This window comes from Citrus sinensis, chromosome 3 (genome assembly GCF_022201045.2).
Source record: "Citrus sinensis cultivar Valencia sweet orange chromosome 3, DVS_A1.0, whole genome shotgun sequence".
NCBI classification, from domain to species: Eukaryota; Viridiplantae; Streptophyta; class Magnoliopsida; order Sapindales; family Rutaceae; genus Citrus; species Citrus sinensis.
Window position 1 is genome coordinate 38,268,045 of NC_068558.1, and position 24,087 is coordinate 38,292,131.

A 24,087-nucleotide genomic window follows, 5' to 3' on the forward strand; every position below is an offset into this window, starting at 1 on the left:
GCTAGCATTTCTCATAGAGTTTACTAACTACAACCAAGAAATAGCAGCAAAGCCATCAATTGGATTATGCAACCATATTTTAACTGAATTATATATAAGGCAGAGCTATAAATGTGGGATAAAAGGTTTGAATTTCTAATCGCATTTGTTCTGATAGAGCTTGAATATCTCAATTCATCACAACTTTTTTTATCTTTTATTCTAATGAACATAACTTTACGATTCTTAGGATTCATTGAATCAAAGAGATCCAAACATTACAAAGAAGAGTGTTTTTTCTTTTTTTGTTGGCGGGGGGGAATTACTGCCTCCCCCCACACCACCCCCCTTCTCCCTTTCCCCTTCGTCTTTTGTAACAAGCTTATACACAGGTAAAAAGCAGTAATTTGCTGAGCTGCCAAAATGACAGCTTGATTCAAGCATTTTCGCACACGAAGAAAAAGCTTTCAATAGATTGCTTCTGAAGCTCTTCTGTGACACCATGAGCTCTCATTGTGTATAAACCCAATGACAAATGCTGTGAAGCCACCGGCAACGACAACACAGAACACCTTCATTGATTTAAAATAATCAAGCAATGAGGGAAAAGAAAAAAAAATAATAGCCTGATCTCTGACGCTCATACGATATGACCTGGAAGTGTAAATGTGAGTTGAGAAGCTCCTCTCTTCGATATGATCGACATACAGCTCTACACGTGTACATTAAGACTAAACTCTACGTAGTGCCAAAGACAAAAAAATTGTAACCAGAATAAATGAAATATCCTAGCGATGAATTAAATATTAAATTTGGACATAAAATCATTGATTCCAATAATTATCCATATAATGTAATAAGCCGGAAATGGTGAGGAGAAAACAAGATAAAATAGAAGATATCAGAGTGATTCCTTAAAGCACAGAAGGGGAATCTTCATTTCCAAACAACATTAAACTTAATCTCCATGAAATAAATTGCAGGTATTAACTAAATTCACAGAAAGCTGAACTTCCCCATTACTCCTTCTGTGACTAGATCCAAATTTCAAATGTGTTATAAGACTCGAAATGAAAAAAACTACAAAAAAAGATACAAATCCGAATCACAATATTTACAGTCAGTGTTAAAAAATTAGATTAAGACAAAAGCACAAGAAAATAATGAAATTAAAATGAATTAGAGCATTGACTTACAGAAGGAATTCTGGAAATTCACATTTGAATCAAGTCGATTTCATCAGGCATATCAAATCCTGTAGATGTTTCAGTTGTGATTGCCTTACTTGCTTTCAATTTTTCTTGCCTTATCATCCAATTTCCCAATTTCGGCAGCAAATTTTAGAGTAAAAGTTTTGGGTTCGGTCTTGTTGGGATCTGCATATACTGGACTCACCCCACAACATTTCACCTTAGCAGGGAAGAAATCAACCACGACAGTTGTGTTGTGATTACCACCACCGACAGGAAACCCACCTATCCTCAAGGGACTAAATCCAAGTATGACATGATCTGAATCAATGGCGTCGCGAATACTAGCTAAAGAGCAACTGAAAGAAAAATCTTCGTGTTTATTCATTTTAATGTGGATTCCACAGCTGATGTAGAAAGAATCCCAACTATTAGGAGGAAGATGCTTAAAATCAATAACAGCACAAAGTGCAACCCCAATTAAGTTGATTAAACAATGCTCTGGCAGGTGAAGAGCTATTAAAGGTCCAATATCTTGACATGTGAACCACTTAGGAATTTCGCTCCCAGGTAACAGTATGCTGGGACAATAGAGTTGTTCCTGTAAAATGAAAATCAAGATTTCAGATGTATCGAAAAGGGAGAGAGGAGATAGAGAAAGAAAGAGAGAAATGAATACCTTTTCATAAAATAGTCTCAATGATGCAATTGCCATACGCTGAATTCTTAGCTCTGAATCTGCCAAAATCTTGTCTTCATTTAGTTCCGAGCAATTCTGAAATTCAAACTGCATTAAAGAGCAATCATGCTTCATAGGAAATGTAGTTTTGGATAACTTTTCGAGTATGGATATATCTAGTTCTTCTAGACATGGTGAAATCTCTGGCAAAGATTCGAGCCGCTTGCAATTACTTGCATCTAAATGACTTAGAAACAATGGAAGCTCTGGTAATGACTGAAGCATATTGCAATTTCTCAAGTAGAGATATCTCAGCTGTGAAAATTGCTTGATGGTTGCAGGTAACCTCTCCAAGTTACTTCCACTTAGATTTATTCTCTCAAGATTTGGGATTTCTGAAAATTCTGGCAACTTTGTGAGATATCGTGTATTATAGAGGTTGATAAATTTTAACTTGAAAGCCTTCTGTAACAAAAGAGAAACAGTCACTAGAACGAATTAGTATAATTTTGGGATTCCACAATTAGCTATATAACTTTAAAGAAAGAAAAATGTATAGTTATGTATTTGTATATTGTACCTTTTCTCCTATCCAGATTTGTTCAACTTTACTGTAAGGCAAGTTGAGCTCAATTAGGCACTTGGGTTTGAAAGAAAATGGCAGTGTTTTCAAAGGATATTCATGCCAATGGAGATATCTCAATTTCTTGGAAAGATATTCAAGATCTTGGTCAAGATGTAATTTAGAGCTCATAACTGGAACACCATTACACTCTGGCATATAGAACTTAAGCAATGTGAGACTTGACATATTTGCAAATGCGTGAGGACTTAGATGAAGGTAGTTTATTTTGGACAAATCAAAGAATATGCCCTCAATTGCATCAGTCCCCTTCAAAAAGAAAAATAAAAAAAAAATTAAAAAAAGAATGAGCAAGCATAAAATCTATGGGAAAAATTTTTTTGAAAAATAGATTAAGTGTTTCCTATATAATTGAATATATACAACGTGCATTTTTTTTAATTAATACAACATCTATATATTAAAAAAAAAAGTGTGCGGTTATTCTAGTGATCATCCTCTGCTCTTCTCCATTACAGTCTTTTTCATTTTAATTTTCTCTAAAAGTTAAAAGTTGAGAAGATAACAGTTAAACAAATTCCATCATTAATTAATCTAACATTTGGCGATTGCAATGATGCCCTCATTTAATAGTGTATATAGAAGCCAAAATGTTCATTTGCTAAAGTTTTAAATGAAATGATATTATAGTGAATGGGTGTGAAAAAAAAAAAATAAAAGTTTTGTCCCTATGGTAACATCTAGTCATCTACTAACCAGTAAATATATTTTAGTAATTAAAAATAATAATAATGCTGCATATAGCATCACGTACAAAATGTCAAATAAATAGATTCTTACCTTATTTTTCTTTAGCACTTGATAGACATCCTTGTGATCCCATAATTTGCTACGTTTGCCTGGTTCTTTGAAAGATTCTTGACGAATAATTGTCTTACCTATTTCTTGCAACATATCATGCATTTGCAGCCGGTTGTCAGAAATTGTAATGAGTGACTTCTCAACAAGAATGTTCAGTCCATTTCGCATTGATGTAGGATCATCTTGTACCCTTGTCACAAAGTCTACATCTTCTCCTTTGAAGAAACATGCGACATCAAGAAATATTTCCTTCTCTTCCCAATTTAGTCCATCATAACTGATTTTCAACACCTTATAAATATTGGGATCAGTAATCAATTTCAACTTATGCAATTTATCTTTCCACTGTTCTTTGCTCTTTTGATAAAGAGAAGAACCCAAAACTTGAAGAGCTAATGGATTGCCATTGGCATAATGCGCTACCTCCTCTGAGAGCTCCAGGAGATCAGGAGAGCGATTGTTTTGTCTAAAGGCTTTTCTACAAAAGAGCTCAAGTGCAGAATTGTGTTTCAACCCCTTAACCTCACATACGCTTTGTACTCCACGTTTATAAAGTAGCCGTTTATCTCTAGTAGTTATAATGATTCTACTTCCAGGGCTAAATAGATCTAAACATACAGCAAAACTTTTAGAGTTATCATCGACATCATCAAGAACGATCAGCACTTTCCTCTGTTGGAGCCTTTTCTTGATATTTGGGGTTATAGTGGGAGTTCCTATTTTGATATTTTCTCCCATTACTTGAGAAATAACCTCATCTCGAACATGTATTACTCCCATTTTGCTTGATTCTTCTCCGACGTTTTTCATGAAGCACTTGCCTTGAAAATCCCCAGAAATTTGGTGGAAAATAACACTAGCAATGGTTGTTTTACCGATTCCACCCATGCCCCAAATTCCTACAATTCGAACATCACCCAATTCGAGACATAGAAGTGATTTAATTTTCTCGATTTGCAAATTTAATCCAACGAAGCCACTTAAATCAGGTGAATCTGACATTTCTTCCACTTTCTTGGAAATATCTTGAGCAATCTTTTCCACATCTCCCGCCTCATTCCTAGCAAGTGTTGTTCAAGATATAAATACAATGATGATGGGTCAAAACAGACCAAGCTAGGCTATAAAGCATCGATGTCCTTTACATTTTCTAACTAAGACCGTAAATGATTATTGATTTAAAAAAAAAAGAATTTTATTTTTTAATTTCGCTGTGTTCAGTTAAGTGTTACCTGGGATCCACGACAAAAAATTCAGAAATACTTGATGCCTTGGTCAGTGCCTCTCTCCATTTCTGAACCTTATCTGGGAAGTTCCTTTCATGGTGGACAAAAGCTTTTCTAAAACTGCCCTTCTGTTTGTGCACGTCAGATGAATCTATTCGGTAGAAAACTGGTACCACAATTTGGCCAGTATTCTTTATCAAGCAATCAAGAATCTTGACAAGCTCATCGAGGCACCATTTGGAAGAAGCATAGTCTTTTGAGAAGATAACTATCAAAATTAATGATGTTTCGATTGCATCCGAAACAGCAGGCGAAATCTCATCCCCTTTATTAGCTTCCTTTTCATCATCAATGAACAATTCTATTTGTTTACGACGTAAAGCTGCAGCTAGATGGCTCCCAATGCCAGTACGAGTTTCCTCCCCTCCAAAACTGAGGAACACATCATACTTGCATTTAGCAGTAAAGCTAGAAGATAAACAAGAAGATGAAGCCATGGACGAAGGAAAATTAGGGGGGTCTGCCATGTCTTTCAATTTCTTAGAAATATCTTCAGCAATCTTTTCCACAAGTTCCGCATCATTCCTAGCAAGTGTTGCTCAAGATATAAATACAACGATGATGAGTCGAAACAGAACAAGCTACGGGACAAAGCACTAATGTTCTTTCTTCCATAGATAAAAACAAAAGGAAGAGCTAAAGAGTTACCTGAATGACCTGGAAGCATAAAATCCAGATATATTTGAAGCTTGGGTCAATGAATCCCTCCATTTCTGAACCTGGACCTTATCCGAAAAGTTGCTTTCATGGTGAACAAAAGCTTCTCCGAAACTCAACCTCTGTTTTCGCACAGCAGGCGGAGATACTTTGTAGAAAACCGGCACCACGGTTTGGCCATTCCGTTTCTTGCAATCAAGAATCCTGACAAGTTCATCGAGGCACCATGTTGAATAAGCATAGTTTTCTGAGAAGATAATTATGGAAACAGCTGATGTTTCGATTGCCTTCGAAACGGCAGGCGAAATCTCATCTCCTTTCTGAGGTTCTTGTTCATCATCAATGAACAATTCTATTTGTTTACGACGCAAAGCTGCGGCTAGATGGTCCCTAATGCCAATACCAGTATCCTTGCCTAGGAAACTGAGGAAGACATCATACTTGCTTTTAGCAGTAAAGCTAGAAGATAAAGAAGAAGATGAAGCCATGGACCAAGGAAAATTTTATGATTTTAGAAAACGAAACAGAGATTCTTTTCTTGGATACAAGATGTAATAATTGTTAAGGAAGCTCACATTTGCAAGATTATCAGCAAAGCAGAGGATCACAGCAACAACCATATGCAGTTACGAGTTGATGACATGGCATGCCAGCTGGAGCCTGGTGGCTATGTAATCAGTTATGCATGTGTTAATTAGCTATAAGCTGTTATAGTTAGTTGAAAGGATTAGTTAATAAGTAATAGCAAATAACAATTATTTGTGCTGAGCTTCAGCTTAGTATAAATAACAACAGCTTTGTACATATCATTAAGAATGTGATTAATGAAATTCTGTTTCTAGAAAACACTCAGATCTAGTTCATATTTTCTCAGTTGCCAAACACGTTTTCTCGTTCTTCAACTATAATCAAAATTGTTTTGAAGTAAATATAATAATATCAATTAGATACTTGTAACTTACTACTTTTTTTTATGGGGGTGGTTGGAGGAGATGAGTATGGAGTCCAATTTTCATAGACGACATAAGGGTAAAATTATGGTATCATAGTGGTACTATATCACAGCTGGATCCAGTCTATAGTGATTTTTAAATCTAATGGCTGGATTCAGCTGTGGTATGGTACCACTGTAGTACTATAGTTGGACCCATGACATAAACTTGGAATAATTATTAATTATATAGTTAGATTATTGACATGACGTTGATATAGTCCGCTGGCTGATACAAATGACAGGAAAATAACAGTGGATTACTGTCAAGATTTATCCTTTTAATATCTCATTTTGTACTTGATACTACAAATTCAAATAATAACACATAGTTGAAAGATAAATCTGTTTCGGTAAAGAAATTTTCAAATCTTACTTATGTTTTAATTAATAAAAAAATCAACTTCAACAATACATAATTAAAGAGAGAATTTGATAAGATGAGCGTCATCGCTCTTCACACAACTCCCACGCGAGCCTCGTAGCCTTTCGTAGGCAGAGCGTTGTCTCTAGTTGGGGAAAAGTCATAATTTTAACAACCATAAAAAAATTTTCGAAAGCTAGTTGGGGAAAAGTCATCTGGGCCCGTCCCCCAGCCAGTCCTACGCTGATATGTCCACCGGTAGCGTTATCTCTAATTCTACTCCATCGCTCAAGTCAATCTTTAAAGAGACAATTAGAGTTTAAAAAAGAAATCAATTTGATTTTCTCCTCTATAAACTCTATTTTACTTTAAAAAAAAAAAAGAAAAAAAGAATTGTTCCACAATAAGCGCCCAAGTCCAATCGAGCACACGCATAAAGTTCGGAGATTTGAGTTTTTCTCCTTGTTTTTTTAGTTACTTGCATTTTCTTACTTTCATGATCTAGTAAAAATAATTGGTTCGATAGAAATTAAAGTGAAAAAAATTAATACAAAATTTAGTCTTAACCATTCTTCAAATAAAAGAGCAATAAAAAGAGAGAGGGGAAAAAAAAAAACTAAGGAAAGGATCCTTGTCCAAAGCTAGGACAAGAAAACACAAAAATGTGATGGAATCAAAAGAAATGAAAGCAGTAACACGCACGGGTCCTTATTAAGTGAAGCAGATAAATGATGAAAGCCATTCCAATATTTTTACGTTCCAGAGTAGCAACAAAATTTGCATATTCTTCACACTATTTAGGCTTGTGAGGAAAAAGGTTTTCAACTTTTGCGCCAACTTCTCTGGCAGATGATGAACAAGAGCTACGGGGTCTCGATCCAATGATTAATTTCTTCAAGAACACGAAAAATAAACGCAACAAAAGAATTTAACATGAAACACGTATCATGATCTGATTGAAACAGTCTGCAGCTTTGCTCTTAATTAGATGCCAACACTGATTTGATCTCTCTTTAACGAAATGTTAATGCTGTTGTTCAAACACGACTCCTTAGTCTTAATGTAGAGTCTGTTTATTTTGTGATAAAAAATCAGACTTTACCCCCCGCTGATTTCTTTTACATCTGGTGATCTTGATCCTTTTAATCCAATACCTTTTTCTTATGAGATGGCTGTCAATGTAGAAAAAGGAAACAGAGGTAACTGGTTTATCAATAGTTATAAAGGGGTTAGAATGTAAACAGAGTGCCCACTGGATTCTGCTGTAGGGATTTACTAAGTGCCCACAATCAATATTCCATCATACAACTCTTGGCAGAGTAAAAAAAAAAAATGACCTGAATCCATAATTGCTGAGTCTAAATATTTGAAGATATACACATAACTTTTGAAGCAAATATGAAAACCAATGAAGAGAAAAGAAAAGCTACTATAAACTTGACCAATTAATCTAAAATCATGATTATTCGTGATTATATACAAACGGCAATTCATTGGATCAATAATAGGGATACAAGATCACCAGGTAAAGCAAAACTAACAATGACAAGAACATTACAATGAACCCAAACAAAACAAAAGGAGGTGATACAACTAAAGACAAGTGACACTAAGGAACTCCCAACCACAAGGGAACTTGCTTGAGTGTACCAGATAAAAACAGAAAGAGAGAAACAAGTTCAATTTTGAGATAATTGATGATCACCCTCAACTTCTGGTTCTTTTGAAAAAAAAAATGAGAATTATGTAAGATAAAGAAGAATAGATTTATATCTGCGAAGTGGTTTGGAAATCACCCATAACACCTTGGTCTAAATCGAGGGTAAGTACTTGTTACTCCTCCTGATGACTATTTATAACCAGCCAATCAAGAATTTAGCATAAAAGATGTACCCATTCACCAAAAAAGTCCAAACTCTCATCTGCTTTAGCTGTTGGACCTCAAGAGATCTAGCTAGAATCAAATTGTCTGACTAGCTTTTCATACTGAATTCGCAAGCTTAAAATCCTAAAAGCTTTATGAAAATTCTCTACCTCTTATTTTTTGTTGTAATCAACGTGTGGTTATCTTAAATTTCGATGAGCTACTTGCAGTTAATGGTCAAGATTTGCACTCCACTGTTTGGCACATTTGTAGTTAAAAAAATAATAATAATAATAATTAGAAGAACAACGTGTAATGTCAGAACTTGATCATCATATAACAAATTAAACCATTAAAAATGCTAATATTGAAAGTGCAATAAATCATAGGAGTTTCTAGGCCTTAAAAAATCCACAGCTGCAGTTCTCAATTCTCAATACACTCCCAGCAATATAACCGTCTGACCAATTCTAAAATGCAAAGTGATAACATCTAAAATTGTTCCTGAATTTCAGTATTCAAGTAACAATAAAGGCGGTGCGGTCAAAGATATTCCAAATACTAGCCTATGGTACTAAAGTGAGGTGCGTACCGTATGAAATCATTACTTTGAGAAAAAGTTTTACTGATGCAAGTGTGCCTTGCCCTTCATAGGGAAGCACCCCCATAGGTTCTTTCTTTGTGATGTCTAGTTTATTAAGAAAAATAAGAAATGTGATGCGAAATACTCCAGATTTCAACCTAAGTTCATTCATGACTAGCGAATCCAGTAACCGTTTAAACTAGTGTCTTTGTTTTAATTTATTATTATTTTTAATACTCCTGTTTTTCCCATAATAAGTATTTTCATCCATTTAATCACAATTATTAAGGATAATCAATTAAGGCAGATAATCAAAACACTTTCTTTTCCCAGTTGTGGACAAACACGTACAATAAACAAAGCAGGCATGGTGCTTTGATGGGAATTGAGAGCGTATCGAGCATTTTCATTAAAGCTCTTGTAGATTTTATGACTAAATCTGCATACAGTATTTCAACATCTACATTTTTTTTCTTTGGCGGACGTTAAATATCTTGAGACCAAAAGGACATCACCAATGCCGACGTTATGGAAAAACGTTAAAAACGGAAAGACAAACCAAAAACCTATATACAGGAACTCATCCAACTCACCATTAATGTTCGGATCAGTTTACACCAGCAGTCTTACAGCATGAGTCATATAATCACCAAATGAGAGGCTCATCTAGCACTTTCTTCCTGAACCACAACTTTGCTTCTAGCTTTGTTTAGAGCATTTCTTCTTTTGGCTTGAATCTGATGAATGTACTCTGCCACTATCACATGGAACTTGGGAGCAAGCTTACTTGAAGAGGAAACATTTAGCCCTGCTTTCTTCAAAGCCCTATTAACATGTTTCTGAGCCTTTTGGAAGTGGACCGAGCAGAGAGCAGGCGAAGTGGATTTAATTATCGGCTTTCCACATGTTATGGGACCTTGCACAGCGCTGTATATGTACAAACAAGAAGAAAAATTATCAATTGAGCTACAAGTACAAAGCTTGCAAATTGAAACCATGAAAGCTCAAACATCCAAAAAGCACATAATAATATCAAAGAAAGCTTGATTTTGTATGCATTTGTTGCAACATATAAATATCATACAAATCCATTCAAACCCAGCAAAACAAAGCAAATAAATATTATATTGATAATTAAACTTAAGGAGGAAAAAAGGAAATAAAAAGATAAAAAGAATACCTTTTGATCACATAATCGCAAGGCTTGTAAAGCTTCTGCTTGGAATCAGAAAGGATATGAAGATGACAAAAACTGGTCAAAGCCATGGCCTTCAGCTTACACCCAACAAACAAGCACCTAGGGTTGTTAATATTCTTATTCTTATTACTAACATTCTCTCCACTGCCTTCAAAAATTAAATTATTATCATTATTTTCTTGAAATTGTTTTTGTGGTTGCTGATGTTGAAATGGGCTGATGCCGAACTCCCAGTAGTAGCGTCTGTACTGGGATTTGAGCTCTTCCATTAAAGCCCAGTAGTGGTCTTTGTAGCATTTGGACAGCTGCTTCAGGCAGTGGGAACGGCGGCGGAGAAGCTCCGGGCGCGTGAGGTGAGTGGCGCGTGAGAGTGGTAAGTCCTCCTGGGACTGTATGATTGAATTAGAGTTAGGGTTAGGGTTGGGTTTAGGGTTTTCACGAGAGAGAGTGATTGGTGTTGCAGATGGTTTTGAAGTGGAAGGCATGGCGGTCCCAAAAGAAGCCGAAGAAGAAGAAGCCAAAGTGCTCTGCGTTTTCTCCATTTTTCGCTTTTTGTGAAATTGAAAAATAAGATTGTTAAATATCATCAAGCTATCTAATTTTTATCTAATTACAAATGGCCCCAAAAAATCTGAATATGCCGCATGAATACCAAATAAAGGGAGCTTTTTCAACTTTGAATTTTGTCAACAATAAATGATCAGGAATGTCCATACCAGTGTCCATTGCCGTCACACAAATAATGTGCATTTGTTATAGTTTCCATGTGCATGTTAACACAAATTAGAATTTCTTTTCATTGGGATTAAGGCCAAGTAGGCTGGCCCATTATGGCCCGCCCACCAGCCGCGCCATTCTGATGGCCATACTTACTGGGTCCAGCCTTGCCAAGCGTGGAAAGTGGAGGGAATGAAATGACTCAGCAAAATAATGCTTATGTACCTTGAAAGCTAATTCGATTTAATTAAGTACTTTTAGGATGAAAATTTTATAAAATTTTTATTATTTTTATTAAAATTATTATTTAAAAATTATATTTACTATATTTTATTAATTTTTATTTGAGAGTTACAATTTCTTTTCCCTACAATAACCCAATACCAAATAAGACCTTAATCTAAGTACCTCTCAAAACTTATTTTTATTTTTATTTTATTGTAACAAATATAATCTCAGTGTAAATAAACTACTTACCTCTTAATTCTCAAAGCCATATGATTTCAATGCAAGGTTGCATAACCATCCGTACGTCATATTACAATTACAATGTTATGTATATTACAAAGCTAATGAACAACGCTCGAATGAGTTAAAAGTTCTACCGTTAGTTCACCATAATCAGCATCCAAATAAAATAAAAAAAAATTGAGAAGCATGTTGTGTACACTTTTGTTTTTTCATCCTTGAGAACTTAGAAAATGAGCTAGGGGTGTTCACAAATCTGATTTCGCGGATTAAACATTAATCTATATCCGATCCACAATTTTGCAAATTATAAATTTTTAATCCAATCCAATCTATACGCCTACGAATCAAATGCAAATTTGACTAAATCCATATCCAATCTATCATTTTGCGGATTGGTTTGCGGGTTAAAAATTTTTAATTTTGTCATATCCACCAACTAACTAAATAAAAAATTAATATAAAAATGATTTTACTACCCATTAAATTCAAAATTAAATAAGATTTAAATAAATGAATTGTTTAAATGAAGCTAGAAAATAAATTCAATGTTTCAAAATATAATACACCAAAAAGAAAAAAATCTCATTTGTTTAGATAATTACATGAATATTAACTGCTTAGGAAACGATATTTGTTTATTTAATTATTTTTTATTTTTTATTATTATAGGATAAAATATGGTGTCAATGTTACTATATTTAAATTTATTCATTTACTAATAAGTATTAATGTCATATTTACAAGTTTAATTTTTTTTATTTTTTTTACAGATTCACAGATTTTTACGGATTTGCAAAAATAAATTCATATCCAATCCACTTATTGCGGATTTTTAAATTTTTAATTCAATCCAATCTAATTCACCAATCCACAAATCAAATTTTTACGGATCAAATTTCTACGGATTAAATAAATTGAGCCGATTGGATTGTATTATGAACACACCTAAAATGAGCATCGAAATACTAATGAATAGAAATCAATATAATTAAGTTCCTTCTCAACTCTCATGAGTTGGGGTCTAATCACATATGTCACAATCAAGGCTGTAATGTGCATGTAATATTTGATTGTTTTCCCATTCTTTTATTCCAGATATGACAAAAGACTGGGAGAATGTTCACAATCTTCACACAAAATTATGGTATTGTGTATAGCCTAAATATGTATTGAATTAAAAATTTGGGACAAAAAAAAAAAAAAATGTTCCAATCTAAATACCCAATAAGTGAAAATTATTTTTGCCCCTTTTGTAGAAGTGTAGCTTGGGTGGCGAGTCACACAATGGCAATATTTTACATGTATGTATATATAGAGCATCATTCTGGTCTTTTGGTATTGTTCATTTTAGGTATTTTTGTCGATTGCTCTAGCCAAATACAAACACCAATGATGATACAGTAACCTTGTTGTGCATTCTATATGTACATAAGAAATCTATTTTACCTCCAATCATATTGGGTAGTATAAAAAAATGCTATAAATAGAGTTCTTACTCTATTGAACCTTCACTCTCTTCAAATTGTGCATCAGAGTTTCGATAGATTTTTGGATCCTAGTGCCGTTTGTCTGCGTCACTGCCCGAGATGCCAGATGTAAACTTTGAATCCCACGTCCCAAACTGGCGATTGAAGGAGCTGCTGGAAGAGATTCAGCAACACATTCTATCCCATCACCATACATAAGCAACCCCGAGCAAGTTGCAACACTACACCCAAATGTTGCCCATGGTAGGACACCAATTGGTTTTACCCGTCTTTTCCTCATTATTTCATAGAATGCTGTTCTCATTGCTGAGAAACTTGTTTTCTCCATGGAGGCTATAACACTGTGGGTCACTGTCCTGATTTTCTCAGCAGATGCAGCTGCCTTCAAGATAGGTGATGTATTGGATCCAGAAGTCACCAGTCCTGGGGCTACCACCTTAGTTTTGCCAAGAGCTATAGCCACTGCCTTCTGGGTTTGGGTCATAATAAGCTTAAGTGAAGCAGGAGCTTTGAATGATACAACCTTCATGAAGGTTGATGCAGGAAGAACTTTAGAGAGCGACGAAGCTCCTACAACAGCTGATGCTCCAGCACCCACAGCCACAACAGGCTTACTAGATAACAACCACTTTCTATTCAGGTTAGAATTTTCATCATCATCTCCACAACTTGTCACTAGCTGTCCAACCAAATCCTCGACCTCATGAGGAAGAGGAGTGTTCCAATGTTTCCTAAGCCCAGCTAGGCAACTAGCATCCACTACAGCTACCACAGTCTTGAACTTTTTAGCTTGGTTCTGAAGAGCCTGCGCAAGGAGTGCACTTGATTTGTCCTCTAGTGGAAGCTCCGAGAAATCAATATTAGATAAGTTGGAATCCCTCAATTTGTTGATTGGTAGGCGGCCAGCATTGTTAAGAGCAATTCTCAGACCCTCAACTGCAATCCGAAAAGTGCAAACTTCAGAAATAACCTGAGTATCCACAGCTTTGCCTCTGTTCACATCATAAAACATTTTTTGTGCAAAAGCTAGAGCCCTAGTTATTGATGGGAGATCTATGAATACATCATGCAGATCCACAAGTAACGGATAAACGGATTGGGCAAACGAAGGGACATGATAACTGCTTCTGGGCTGAACTTCCTTTGACCCACTAAACCTCGATCCTAATAAATCAAGATTTGAAGATAACAATTTCACCATTTGTGACTCAACGTCATTAGTGATGCAAAAACTCCTTGACCTTGATGATACAACAGAACCCACTTTCTGTGGAACCAAACTACTAACTAAACCTTGAACCTTGTTCATGACATCAACTTCTCCTGATGGATTATCAGAAACTGAGTTTCTAACTATACGTGATTCAACCACCATAAAGGACGAACCAACCTCCTTGGCCACTCTCTTGGCAGCAAATAAATGGCCATGAAAACCAATCCCAAAAATCTCTCTCAAAACCAAATTTCCAGCCACGTTCTCATATGTCTCCTTATTAACCTTATCAACAAAGCATCGTTTAAGCACCCCAAATGAAGAAGTCGGAAGAGGGTCATTACCGTTATCTCCTAATTCACTCTCTTCGCACTGTACCTCACTCAAAACACCCACTTGAGCCACAACAGCATCTGGCCTTACCTCCCTGATAAGACACTCAGTGTCTATAGCTGATCTCTCGGACAAATTCTGGGCACAAAGTATATATATCACAGATTGCGATTTGGGTTCTCGAATCGCAAACACAAACTCTTTTGTATGCTCAGGTATTGAAAGTCGGTTAACTAATTCCTTAGATGCTCTCAAATCATCATACTTGAAAAACGAAAATGGCCATAAATTTTGAAGACTAGAAACTAACCCAGGTGCCATTACATCAACATCAATAACCTGTGTTAAAATAGAGAACGAATTATAAACGGAACAGTTAAAAAAAAGCATTACACTTGAATTTGATTCATTCAGGGTTTAAATAAAACCTTAAAATTAAATGCAACATATATAAGACAACAAATAAAACAACAAAGAAAACATAAGAGAATTGAATTGTAATCAATGCAACATATATATAGAGAATAAACAGGATTTGTTCAGTTACCTGAAGATATTGATTAGGCGATGAAATCAATCAACCGCTCTCTCTCTCTCCCCCCTTTCCACTCGATTTGTTGTTAGAATAATCTGGTGCTGTCCTGTTGTTTGGGCAGGATCCGGAAGGGTGCGGGTTGTGTCGGTACAAATCCGGGTAAAAAATTTAGTGGGTAAATTATGGGCTTGATGTAAGCTTTCCTGGCTGGGTCCTGGCCCTACCCCCATTTACGAGATTTTAATTTAGGAGATTTTGTTAGACTTTTGAAAATTAATTTTTGACTTATTTGAGGTCGAAATATACATATTGTAAATTTATATTATCCAAAAGTTTAAAAAATAAAATTAAATAGTAATTGCACAGTAATTAATTTTTTAAAAACTTGCTATTAGGCCAACCCATCATAACAACAACCTAAGCATGGCGTTGTTGACTAACAAGAGAAATCGAAATCAATTAAATTACAAAAAAGGAAAAAAAATTGTGACCTAATAATTATTTCAAAAGCTTGCTTTGAAAGTGCAACAAATTTAAGCGAAAGGTACCGCCGACCCGCAAGCAGACCCAAAATTAATAACAAATGAGCACCCGCTGGCTGCTCGCTCACATCACTGCAACTCACATTCCATTCACTTTGACATAACGACACCACACGCAAATGTGAAACATGATTGGTCCGTCGCTATACTTCAGTTAGCGATAGCCCTTCTGTTTTCTGATGTGGAATTTTTATTTTTAAATAAAACTAAAATTACATAAAATAAAAAAGGAGTAATATCATTTATATCCCTAATTTGATTACTTTTTCTCAAATAAGATATTAATTTGTCCTAATTCCATCGAATAGGTCAATTACCTTATGAAATTAATTTAAATACTCTTTCGCAGCATGTCATAAAAAATACATGCTATTATATTGTATTATTATTATTTTTCCAAACATAAAATGCAAATTTCTAATCAAATACAACAAATTCGAGCTCTATCAAAGACACTTTTTTTTAAAACTATTTTCGTCTAAAATAATAAAGTAAATTAGTTGATATGATCTAAATATTTTTGCATGAATTAAAATATTCTGTAATTTTTTTAGATAAGTTGATTCCCCGCAACCAAAGTTTTTTCGTAATTTAACATTTGCAAGTTTCGGATCTAGAAAAAATACATGGTTGAACTTGAACACACAAAAACAATAAAACAAACTTTATAACCAAAATAAAACTTAAAATTTCGCTGTCAGCCAAGTTGACGCAGGTCAACAGCACCAGATGGGCCATTTCGTGGAGACAGATTTAAAGAGAAATTACTTTAGGGGCATATTTGGTAGAAATGGAAGAACTATGTCTTTATATGGAGAAAACTAATAATGTAAGGAGTCAGTGTTAATCACCGAAAACAAAACGCGCTCTCACAATGTTGTTGTGAATTCAAAGCGAGAGAGAGAGAGAGAGAGAGAGAGAGAGAGAGAGAGAGAGAGAGAGTGATTAATAAATAATCAAATTCTCGTTAAGTTCTCTCTCTGCATATTCTGCGCATCTCTTCTTCTTCTTTAACTAATGCTAATAAAATTCTGAGAACTTAAATTCTCTCGAGAGCTCAAAGATCTGAGGAATGCTTGGATTGTCCGTTTAATTTTAGAGGTGAGATAAGTGTGATGATTTTGAAGCGGCGAGATCTGATCTCTGTGCTGCTGTGGTCATTCTTTTGCTTGGATACAATTATCGATTTTCAGATCATTGATTTAGTTTGTTATTTGTCAGTTTTTACAAAATTTTGAATTTTTTGTTGTCTGATGGCACGATCTGATTGGTTTAGTTGTTTTGTTTTTTCAATTTGAAGCATGCGTCTATCTACTATAAATTCAATTATCTTATCTGAATATAGGATCTATAAACATGACATCTTATGCTCTGTTTGGTTGTTGAGAAAATGTAGGAAAGAGATTTTAGCTTTTCTGGAATTGAAGCTGTACAAAAAATTAAACCTCTTTTGCTTCTTTGTTGGTGAGATTTTGATTTTTGCTCATTTCATCATCTAAATTTATAGTAGAAATTTTGGATTTCTAATATGTGGTTAGTGTGACAAGCATAGTTAATTGTCTGAGTTATTGCTGTTGGGAGTATGATTTTGAATTTTGATGTTAGAGTTGCTAAATTACTTTTAATTCTCTTTGGTTGTGCAGATCTGAATTTTTGGGTAACAGATTCTTTTAGGGTCAATTTTGATGAAAAACGGGATGATAGAATGCAGCGTGTGCCATTCAAAATTAGTTTCCCCTACTACCAAATCTATATCAAGGGCTTATGATCGACACAAGACCAGGGTATCATCAAAGCAACGTGTTCTCAATGTCTTCTTGGTTGTTGGTGATTGTATGCTAGTTGGTTTACAGGTAATTGATTCTCGTTTCTAATTTAATAATCTTTTTCATCAGGTACTCAGCTTTAGAGCATTCAGTAAAAGAATTATGGGGTCACATGCTGTTTTTGTACTATTTTTTAATGTCTCTTCTAAAATCCTATGTTTTGGAAAAAAGATGGCTTAAAATGAAATTCTGCAAACTTAGCGGAGGATCTCTCAACTCATCGTGCTCATCCTATAATTTTTATGGGCATTTCCCATTTCTTGATTATAAACATGTTTAACTTGTAATATCTTTTTGGCAGCCTATTTTGGTTTATATGTCCAAGGTGGATGGGCGTTTCAAGTTTAGCCCCATTAGTGTGAACTTTTTGACAGAAATGACAAAGGTTCTATTCGCGATAGTTATGCTTTTCTTCCAGGTATATATCTTTCTCTTTACTCTTATAGTACAATAATGTGATTGTTTCCCTTTATTTTTTTCATAATTTTCTCTTGACACGTCATTGGAGCTATAGTGGCAAAATCAAAGGAATTTTTCAAGGAACCTGATTTCGTTCTAGCTTGTGGTTGTGATTGGATTTTTGTATTCTTAAATCTGGGTTTCAGTTACTGGAGGAATTTATTATGAACTTCGAGTGTAGGAATAGGAGAGAGATCATAGAAGGGCATAGGTGTCAGAGAGGGAGAGATGAGGGATTTTGTCTTTGATAGCTTATTCAAATTCTTCATTGACTTGCGTTAATGGAAATTCTTAAATTGACTTGTTTTATTGGGAACTCTTTCTCAGTTTATGTCTTTATCTTATTTTATTCTGCATCAGCATCCTGATTTCTTATTAAGGTTTTGGTTAATGTTTCAGGCTAGGCACCAGAAGGTTGGAGAAAAACCCCTTCTCTCAATATCCACATTTATCCAGGTGCCATATTCTAACTGATATTATCAATTTGTTATTCAGATTTAGAATTAGTTGGATGAAGTAGTTAGGGTAACTGGTTGTTGATTTTTTTTTTCAATAAAGTGACTGATTTCTTAGTTTAGCTTGCTATAAGTTGTAAGATACATCAACTCGTTTAGATAATGTTCTTCCGCTTTTTCCTGGACTATTTCTTCTTATTTGGTTGTTTGATATAGATCATTTGTACCATATTTGGATGCTATAATGATGCTAGCCTGGTTATTGATCAAGTAGATCAGGATTTGCAACTGTTTTGACTGAAAAGTGCCTTCTGCCAGCCTCATGGGTGTGATTCGTGGCATTTCCTCTGATGTTGGTTATCTTTCGAGAAAATACTACTTTTTCACGTGACAGATATACAATCTGCTTTTTCTTCTCCCGTCCTTTTTCTTCAGTCTACTATGAAGGACCCAATTTCTTTAAAGCTGAAATGAAAATAAATTAATGGACATTTGCAAAACTAGTATTGAACGTTGCTGAATATAAGGCCAAAGTAAAATGTTATTTTCTGTGATCCATAGCTTCTAAGTTATTAAAGTTTGGGCTTTTCGGCAATATATATGTTTGCTGAGTTTTAGAAACATTTGTTTGAGTATTAGATCTAAATCAGCCAGATGAAGATTTGGCACGATTTCTAGAAAGAGGCAGTTTAAATTTTATCTCCATGCTACTCTACTGGCCTCTGTCCAATGCTGCAAAGCTAATGGACAGCATTGGGTGTTTCATGTGGATACCAAATGATGGATTTGGTGACCTCCAAAATCTTGCTTGCATAATCTTTAGGGCTCTTAAACCTGTGCTCTCATAAATAAAGTTTATGGTTTACACTAGTTTTGGCATGTTCAGGTAGTTTCCTTTGACCTTAGAATCTTCTAGCCTTCAAGCAAACGGAACTACATGTTAGTGACTCTCATCTGATCTGGTTTTCTGAAGTTAAATGCTGATCATTTTTAGGGTTATTGTGATATTACCGATGTACAATTATTTTTAATTACTGTTAAATTTTGGTTGATTGGCCTGCCATTTCAAGTTCAACAATAATCCTCTGAAGAAGCTGATATAAGTTCTATTATATTGCTGCACATATATGTCTTCCTTTGAATGTAAGATTTTGAATATTTCTGCCTTATGTAGGCTGTAAGATCTTAATTTCTTGGAAGAGCTGGTTTAAATTATAAAATAACCATGGCAGTCTTCTGTCTGTTTCTTTGCAGGCAGCTCGCAACAATGTTCTTCTCGCTGTTCCAGCTTTTTTATATGCTATCAATAATTATTTAAAATTCATCATGCAGGTATAATCCTTTTAGTAAGACTATTGGATAGCTTCTTTGTTTTAGTCTTCATTATCTGTGGCTCTTATGCGAAGTGACTTAATTTTGATGTAAAATTTCTTGTATATATTTTATTAATTGTATCATATCTTTCTTTTCTTTTCTTTTTCTTTTTTCCTTTTTTTTTGGTGGAGGGTTGGGGTGGGGGGGGGGGGGGGGGGGGGGAATTTAAGTTGATACACCAATTTGTTTCAACAAATTTGATACTGACAGAACTAGTGAATTACAATGCTTTGTCTTCTTTTGATTTTATGTTATAATATGTCCTTAATGACTTAGCGATAATGTTTTGAGACATTTAATACACATCATCTTATGGTTTTATAACAACTGCTTAGCTACATAGGCTAGCATTTGAGCTGGCAGATAAGGTAATGCCTTAGCGTTTTTAAGCATTTTGAAATCCATCTCTGCTATTCATAATTGATGGCAATTGCTGATTTTTGCAGTTATATTTCAATCCTGCAACTGTGAAGATGCTGAGCAATCTGAAGGTTTTTTGTTATTCATTATGTGATTTTAGCAATATTACCTGCCATCTATTATTTGCTTGACTCTTAAGGATTCTTATTTGGCACTTAAGTATGTTAACTACAGTCTTGGAATTTAGTTATTGTTGTACAGTCACGATGACCTTTTGTTGGATTTAGTAGTCTATTGTTGTTCAGTAGTTCATGATGCAAGTGGTAATTTTTTTTAAATAGTTTTTGGCAGAAAAATCCTGGATTGACATTTGTGATTTACCCTTTTGACAGAAAGTTCTAATTTTAATTCTTACTGAATAAAATTGTGTTTCAAGATCTCTTTAATCTTAGAAGATGAAATTCATAAACTATCCTTATTGTCATTTTGTATAAAGTTTTATGCGGCTGAAATTAGCTTTAAGATATAGAGATTCTATCTTATCGATGTCTACTGATGTTTCTTGTTCTGCCAACCACTTGCGTGCTCTTATTTATTTATTTTTTAAATTTATGCTGTCTAGATTCTCTCTCTTTCCCACATTCATAACATCACCACTTGTATGGATGCTGTATTTTCTCCTACGTAAAGGGGGATTAGTTTGGTAGAAGAATGTTGGCTTGTATTGTTAAACTTGTAGACACTGTGAAATTGCAGGTGTTGGTAATTGCAGTTTTGTTAAAGATTATAATGAGACGTCGATTTTCCATCATTCAGGTTAGCTGTTGTAATTGGACTTCCCCTGGCCATGTTCTTCTTTTAGTCTTTATGGCAGATTATTGAAATTGATTAATGGTTTTTGCTCCAGTGGGAAGCTCTTGCATTACTACTTATAGGAATTAGTGTGAATCAGCTGCGTTCTCTGCCTGAAGGTTCTACTGCTATGGGCCTTCCTGTTGCCATGGGTGCTTACATCTACACTTTGATCTTTGTGAGTGACTCCTGCTAAGAAAGCAGTTTGTTGGAGCAGTCTTGATTTACATAACATTTGTTAGCTTTAGGACATGTTCTTCAAAGCAGGAGTCTTACTTGGAAATTAATTGTGCAGATAACTGTTCCATCTATGGCTTCTGTCTTCAATGAATATGCTCTTAAGAGCCAGTATGACACAAGCATCTACCTTCAGGTTATATAGTTTGACCAAGTGCAATTCTATTTTATGCAAAGCCAGGGGAATGATTTAAGAATTCTGTTCTGTTATAACCCGTTTTGTTTACAATGAATATAATAATTACCTTAGCCTCTGTACTTGTAGTACCTACAAATCAAAGGGGTAATTCACAGGTTATTAACCTGGAACGTTTCTCTTGGAAAAGTTACCTTGTGGACACTATATTTATTTAACCATCCTTGAGTCGATGTTGTGCCCTGTGCTGTAACCTTAAAAGATTAATCTTGAGATAAGACTTTTCTCTCTACCTCAGTTAGTTTGTGAGTGTTTAAGCCCTCTCTTTTTATCGGATGTTGAGGTTAACGAAGCACGTTGCTTGCAAGGATACTGCACACAATGGGGATACTTTTTTAATTGCAGTTACCAATATTTTTCATATGGATCAACTTGCGACAACTGACACTACATGGCTTAATAACAAGGTCACCGTGTTGTTGCCATTCTGCTACAAATTGCAAAAGCAGCAACCTGCACATATTTTTGAAACTTTCCTCATTTTACTTTTTTTTTCAATGGTCTGGATAAAATATAAGTTGTAATATTTAAATAGTTTACCAACTTCCCTCTAATTCTTTCTTTGGCTTGCAGAACTTATTTTTATATGGTTATGGTGCGATATTCAACTTCCTGGGAATATTAGTGACTGCCATTTTCAAAGGTATGGACCTCTGTCATTTGATCCTAATTCCTATAAGCATTAATGCAAGAGCTTCCCACTTACCATATGAAGTGTTGTTTGAGAATACAGCTAATTTTGTATTAATGATAGTATCCATGTTCTTGGCAATTTGGTTTCTTTTCAATGTCCTACGGTAGATTGCTTTAATGTGCTTCTGTATGTATTCTCTGCAAAACTGTTAGTATAAAGGAGGCCATTGATGAAAATGGCAGCTATTATGGAGAAAATCAGAAATGGATAGAAATTTGGCCTTGCACTATTTTATGATGTGTAAAATGTTGTGAATTTTCACTTTGATAGTGACTCCTATAATATCACGACGCAAAACATGTTGGAGACGCTTGATGCACAAATAGCTGATAATGTTGATGCATTCATATCATGGGACTTATTAATCAAATTGTGTGTTGGGGAACTTAAATTTTAGTTTTGAATATTTCAGGTCCTGATAACCTTGATATCCTACAAGGACATTCAAAAGCCACCATGCTTTTAATATTTAATAATGCAGCACAAGGAATTTTGTCCTGTTTCTTCCTCAAATATGCAGGTAACATTTGTTGATCAATTATTTATGTCAGCTGTTTTGCATCAAGCATTTAGTTCAAATATAAAGCTGTGTGCCTGGAACAATTTACAGTTGATAAGAGGCAGCGTAATATTCTATCATACATATTTGTTGCTCTTGTAAACCATGGCACTTCATTTTTCTATTTCCTTCGTGGATTTATATGTGCTGTTGTTTGATGCATCCAGATGCAATCTTGAAGAAGTACTCTTCGACAGTAGCGACAATCTTTACAGGAATAGCATCTGCTGTCCTGTTTGGTCATACCTTGACTATGAATTTTCTGTTAGGAATTTCTATCGTCTTCATCTCTATGCACCAGGTAAATTAACAAGTAAATCTCATTGGTGAATCATTTAGTATTAATAAATAAATAAATAAAAAATTCTTTCTCTGAATATAACCTTGTCTTTTTCTTAGTTCTTTTCATCCCTTTCAAAAGCAAAAGATGAACAACAAAACGGGATGCACGAACTGAGAGATGTTCAGGAGAACCACAGGTATTTGCCCCTCTTGACTTTGGTGATCTGATGGTATGCCTCTGTTGTAAATTAAAAGCTTTTCTTGGTGCTGATGTGCTGTAACCAGAATATGCCAAAAAGCTATCTGATTTTGTGGTTTTAGCAGCAGACTTTTTGACTTATTTTATTCTTTAAAGAAACTTTTATGATAAGATACTGGAAATTTTTGAAAAGATAATTCCCGTCAATTTATTCCTGCCATTTTAATTGCAAATTTATTATTTACTTTTCAGGTCAAAAGAATCATTTATAGACATAGCAGCTGGAGCTAATGAAGAGGTTCAGATTTGTCAGTGGGTTTTTACATTTTCTGTAAAGAGGTTTTCTTTGTTGTAAGACTCATATCATGCTTCCTTCTTGATTTGCCCTCTGTGCAGGCTGCTCACCGCATAGGATCCGATGAGAGACAGCCACTTCTTCCTACATAAACTTCTTAAAAGTATGTCATGTCTTCATTCTTATGTTGACTGTATCTTTCTGTTGAATTTCATGGATAATCATCTCTATGCTTGCACATATGCCCAAGTGAGAGTCAATTATTTCAAATTTTGATGGCAGGAAATTTGTTCAGAAGTATTCTTTTTTTCCATAGATATTGGTGGATGGCATAGGAGATCATTCAATTGTGAGAAGTCACTGTGGAATAATAATTGATAGAAATATATATTCTTTTTATGCATTTTCAAGATCTCTTTTCTTACATCTTCCGGGGATCAGATGCAAAAGAGCTCATCGGCAGAAGGTTTAGATGGAGAATAGAAAATCAAAGGATTGGTGCCCCCACTTATCTGAAATTCTGCCTTCCCCTAACACATACCATACCTATTTGTGTTAGTAAATGTCTTTGTATTCTTTATCTTAGACCGGGAATAGATTTTTTTATCTTTTTATTCCCAATAATCATCTTTATATATATTTTTTTTGTACGGATATAGAATTTTGTTTGTCATACAAGACTGCTATATGAAAAATGAAAAAATAATAATGATAATAATTCTTTGCTCTTTTCGACCAATATTTAATACATTATTTTTGTGTATGT

General features: G+C 34.7%; 4 protein-coding genes across 10 annotated transcripts; 1 reads left to right on the top strand and 3 right to left on the bottom strand.

The window, feature by feature from the left end:
* Positions 1-132: 132 nt before the first annotated feature.
* LOC102607061 (disease resistance-like protein DSC1) lies at positions 133-5,798 on the bottom strand. 4 transcript variants are annotated; one of them, XM_052437301.1, is made up of 7 exons: positions 5,227-5,798; positions 4,525-5,103; positions 3,272-4,352; positions 2,429-2,740; positions 1,849-2,313; positions 1,718-1,770; positions 133-1,597 (listed from the first exon to the last, which is right to left on the bottom strand). In XM_052437301.1, the coding sequence occupies exons 1-7, from the start codon at positions 5,721-5,723 to the stop codon at positions 1,261-1,263; spliced, it is 3,324 nt and encodes a 1,107-aa protein (XP_052293261.1). In that variant the 5' UTR covers positions 5,724-5,798; the 3' UTR covers positions 133-1,260. The 4 variants fall into 4 exon arrangements, 3 of the variants coding, with proteins under 3 accessions (XP_052293261.1, XP_024954015.2, XP_024954014.2); XR_003065245.2 differs by having other exon boundaries at positions 134-1,059; positions 1,176-1,770; XM_025098247.2 differs by having other exon boundaries at positions 133-1,770; positions 1,849-2,310.
* Positions 5,799-9,440: 3,642 nt separating this feature from the next.
* LOC102618048 (uncharacterized) lies at positions 9,441-10,835 on the bottom strand. Its single transcript, XM_006478784.4, has 2 exons — positions 10,218-10,835; positions 9,441-9,964 (listed from the first exon to the last, which is right to left on the bottom strand). Exons 1-2 carry the CDS (start codon positions 10,820-10,822, stop codon positions 9,700-9,702), a joined length of 870 nt encoding a protein of 289 aa, XP_006478847.2. The 5' UTR covers positions 10,823-10,835; the 3' UTR covers positions 9,441-9,699.
* Positions 10,836-12,648: 1,813 nt separating this feature from the next.
* LOC102618335 (hypothetical protein) lies at positions 12,649-15,158 on the bottom strand. The gene is made up of 2 exons (XM_006478785.4): positions 15,004-15,158; positions 12,649-14,795 (listed from the first exon to the last, which is right to left on the bottom strand). Exon 2 carries the CDS (start codon positions 14,775-14,777, stop codon positions 12,921-12,923), a length of 1,857 nt encoding a protein of 618 aa, XP_006478848.2. The 5' UTR covers positions 14,778-14,795; positions 15,004-15,158; the 3' UTR covers positions 12,649-12,920.
* A 1,225-nt stretch (positions 15,159-16,383) lies between these two features.
* On the top strand, positions 16,384-24,060 carry LOC102618623 (CMP-sialic acid transporter 3). Of its 4 annotated transcripts, XM_006478787.4 has the most exons (17): positions 16,385-16,634; positions 16,930-16,997; positions 17,177-17,386; positions 17,661-17,777; positions 18,218-18,274; positions 19,528-19,605; positions 20,094-20,138; positions 20,764-20,823; positions 20,915-21,037; positions 21,155-21,232; positions 21,866-21,935; positions 22,399-22,506; positions 22,713-22,846; positions 22,945-23,024; positions 23,279-23,324; positions 23,423-23,484; positions 23,604-24,060. In XM_006478787.4, the coding sequence occupies exons 3-16, from the start codon at positions 17,219-17,221 to the stop codon at positions 23,471-23,473; spliced, it is 1,215 nt and encodes a 404-aa protein (XP_006478850.2). In that variant the 5' UTR covers positions 16,385-16,634; positions 16,930-16,997; positions 17,177-17,218; the 3' UTR covers positions 23,474-23,484; positions 23,604-24,060. The 4 variants fall into 4 exon arrangements, with proteins under 4 accessions (XP_052293980.1, XP_006478850.2, XP_052293979.1 ...); XM_052438019.1 differs by lacking the exon at positions 16,930-16,997 and having other exon boundaries at positions 23,733-24,060; XM_006478786.4 differs by lacking the exon at positions 16,930-16,997 and having other exon boundaries at positions 16,386-16,634.
* Positions 24,061-24,087: the final 27 nt, after the last annotated feature.

Bases quoted from the DNA above. Each gene is read 5' to 3' on its own strand.
- LOC102607061 (XM_025098246.2), bottom strand. From the start codon at position 5,723: ATGGCTTCATCTTCTTCTTTATCTTCTAGCTTTACTGCTAAAAGCAAG. The intron at 4,353-4,524 runs GTAACACTTAAC...AACACTTGCTAG, and splicing joins TTTTTTGTCGTGGATCCCAG to GAATGAGGCGGGAGATGTGG. The intron at 2,741-3,271 runs GTAAGAATCTAT...TTCTTTTTGAAG, and splicing joins AAGTGCTAAAGAAAAATAAG to GGGACTGATGCAATTGAGGG.
- LOC102618623 (XM_006478787.4), top strand. From the start codon at position 17,219: ATGAAAAACGGGATGATAGAATGCAGCGTGTGCCATTCAAAATTAGTT. The intron at 18,275-19,527 runs GTGCCATATTCT...GTTTCTTTGCAG, and splicing joins CAATATCCACATTTATCCAG to GCAGCTCGCAACAATGTTCT. The intron at 21,233-21,865 runs GTTATATAGTTT...TTTGGCTTGCAG, and splicing joins ACACAAGCATCTACCTTCAG to AACTTATTTTTATATGGTTA.
- LOC102618048 (XM_006478784.4), bottom strand. From the start codon at position 10,822: ATGATATTTAACAATCTTATTTTTCAATTTCACAAAAAGCGAAAAATG. The intron at 9,965-10,217 runs GTATTCTTTTTA...GTACATATACAG, and splicing joins TGCGATTATGTGATCAAAAG to CGCTGTGCAAGGTCCCATAA.
- LOC102618335 (XM_006478785.4), bottom strand. From the start codon at position 14,777: ATGGCACCTGGGTTAGTTTCTAGTCTTCAAAATTTATGGCCATTTTCG.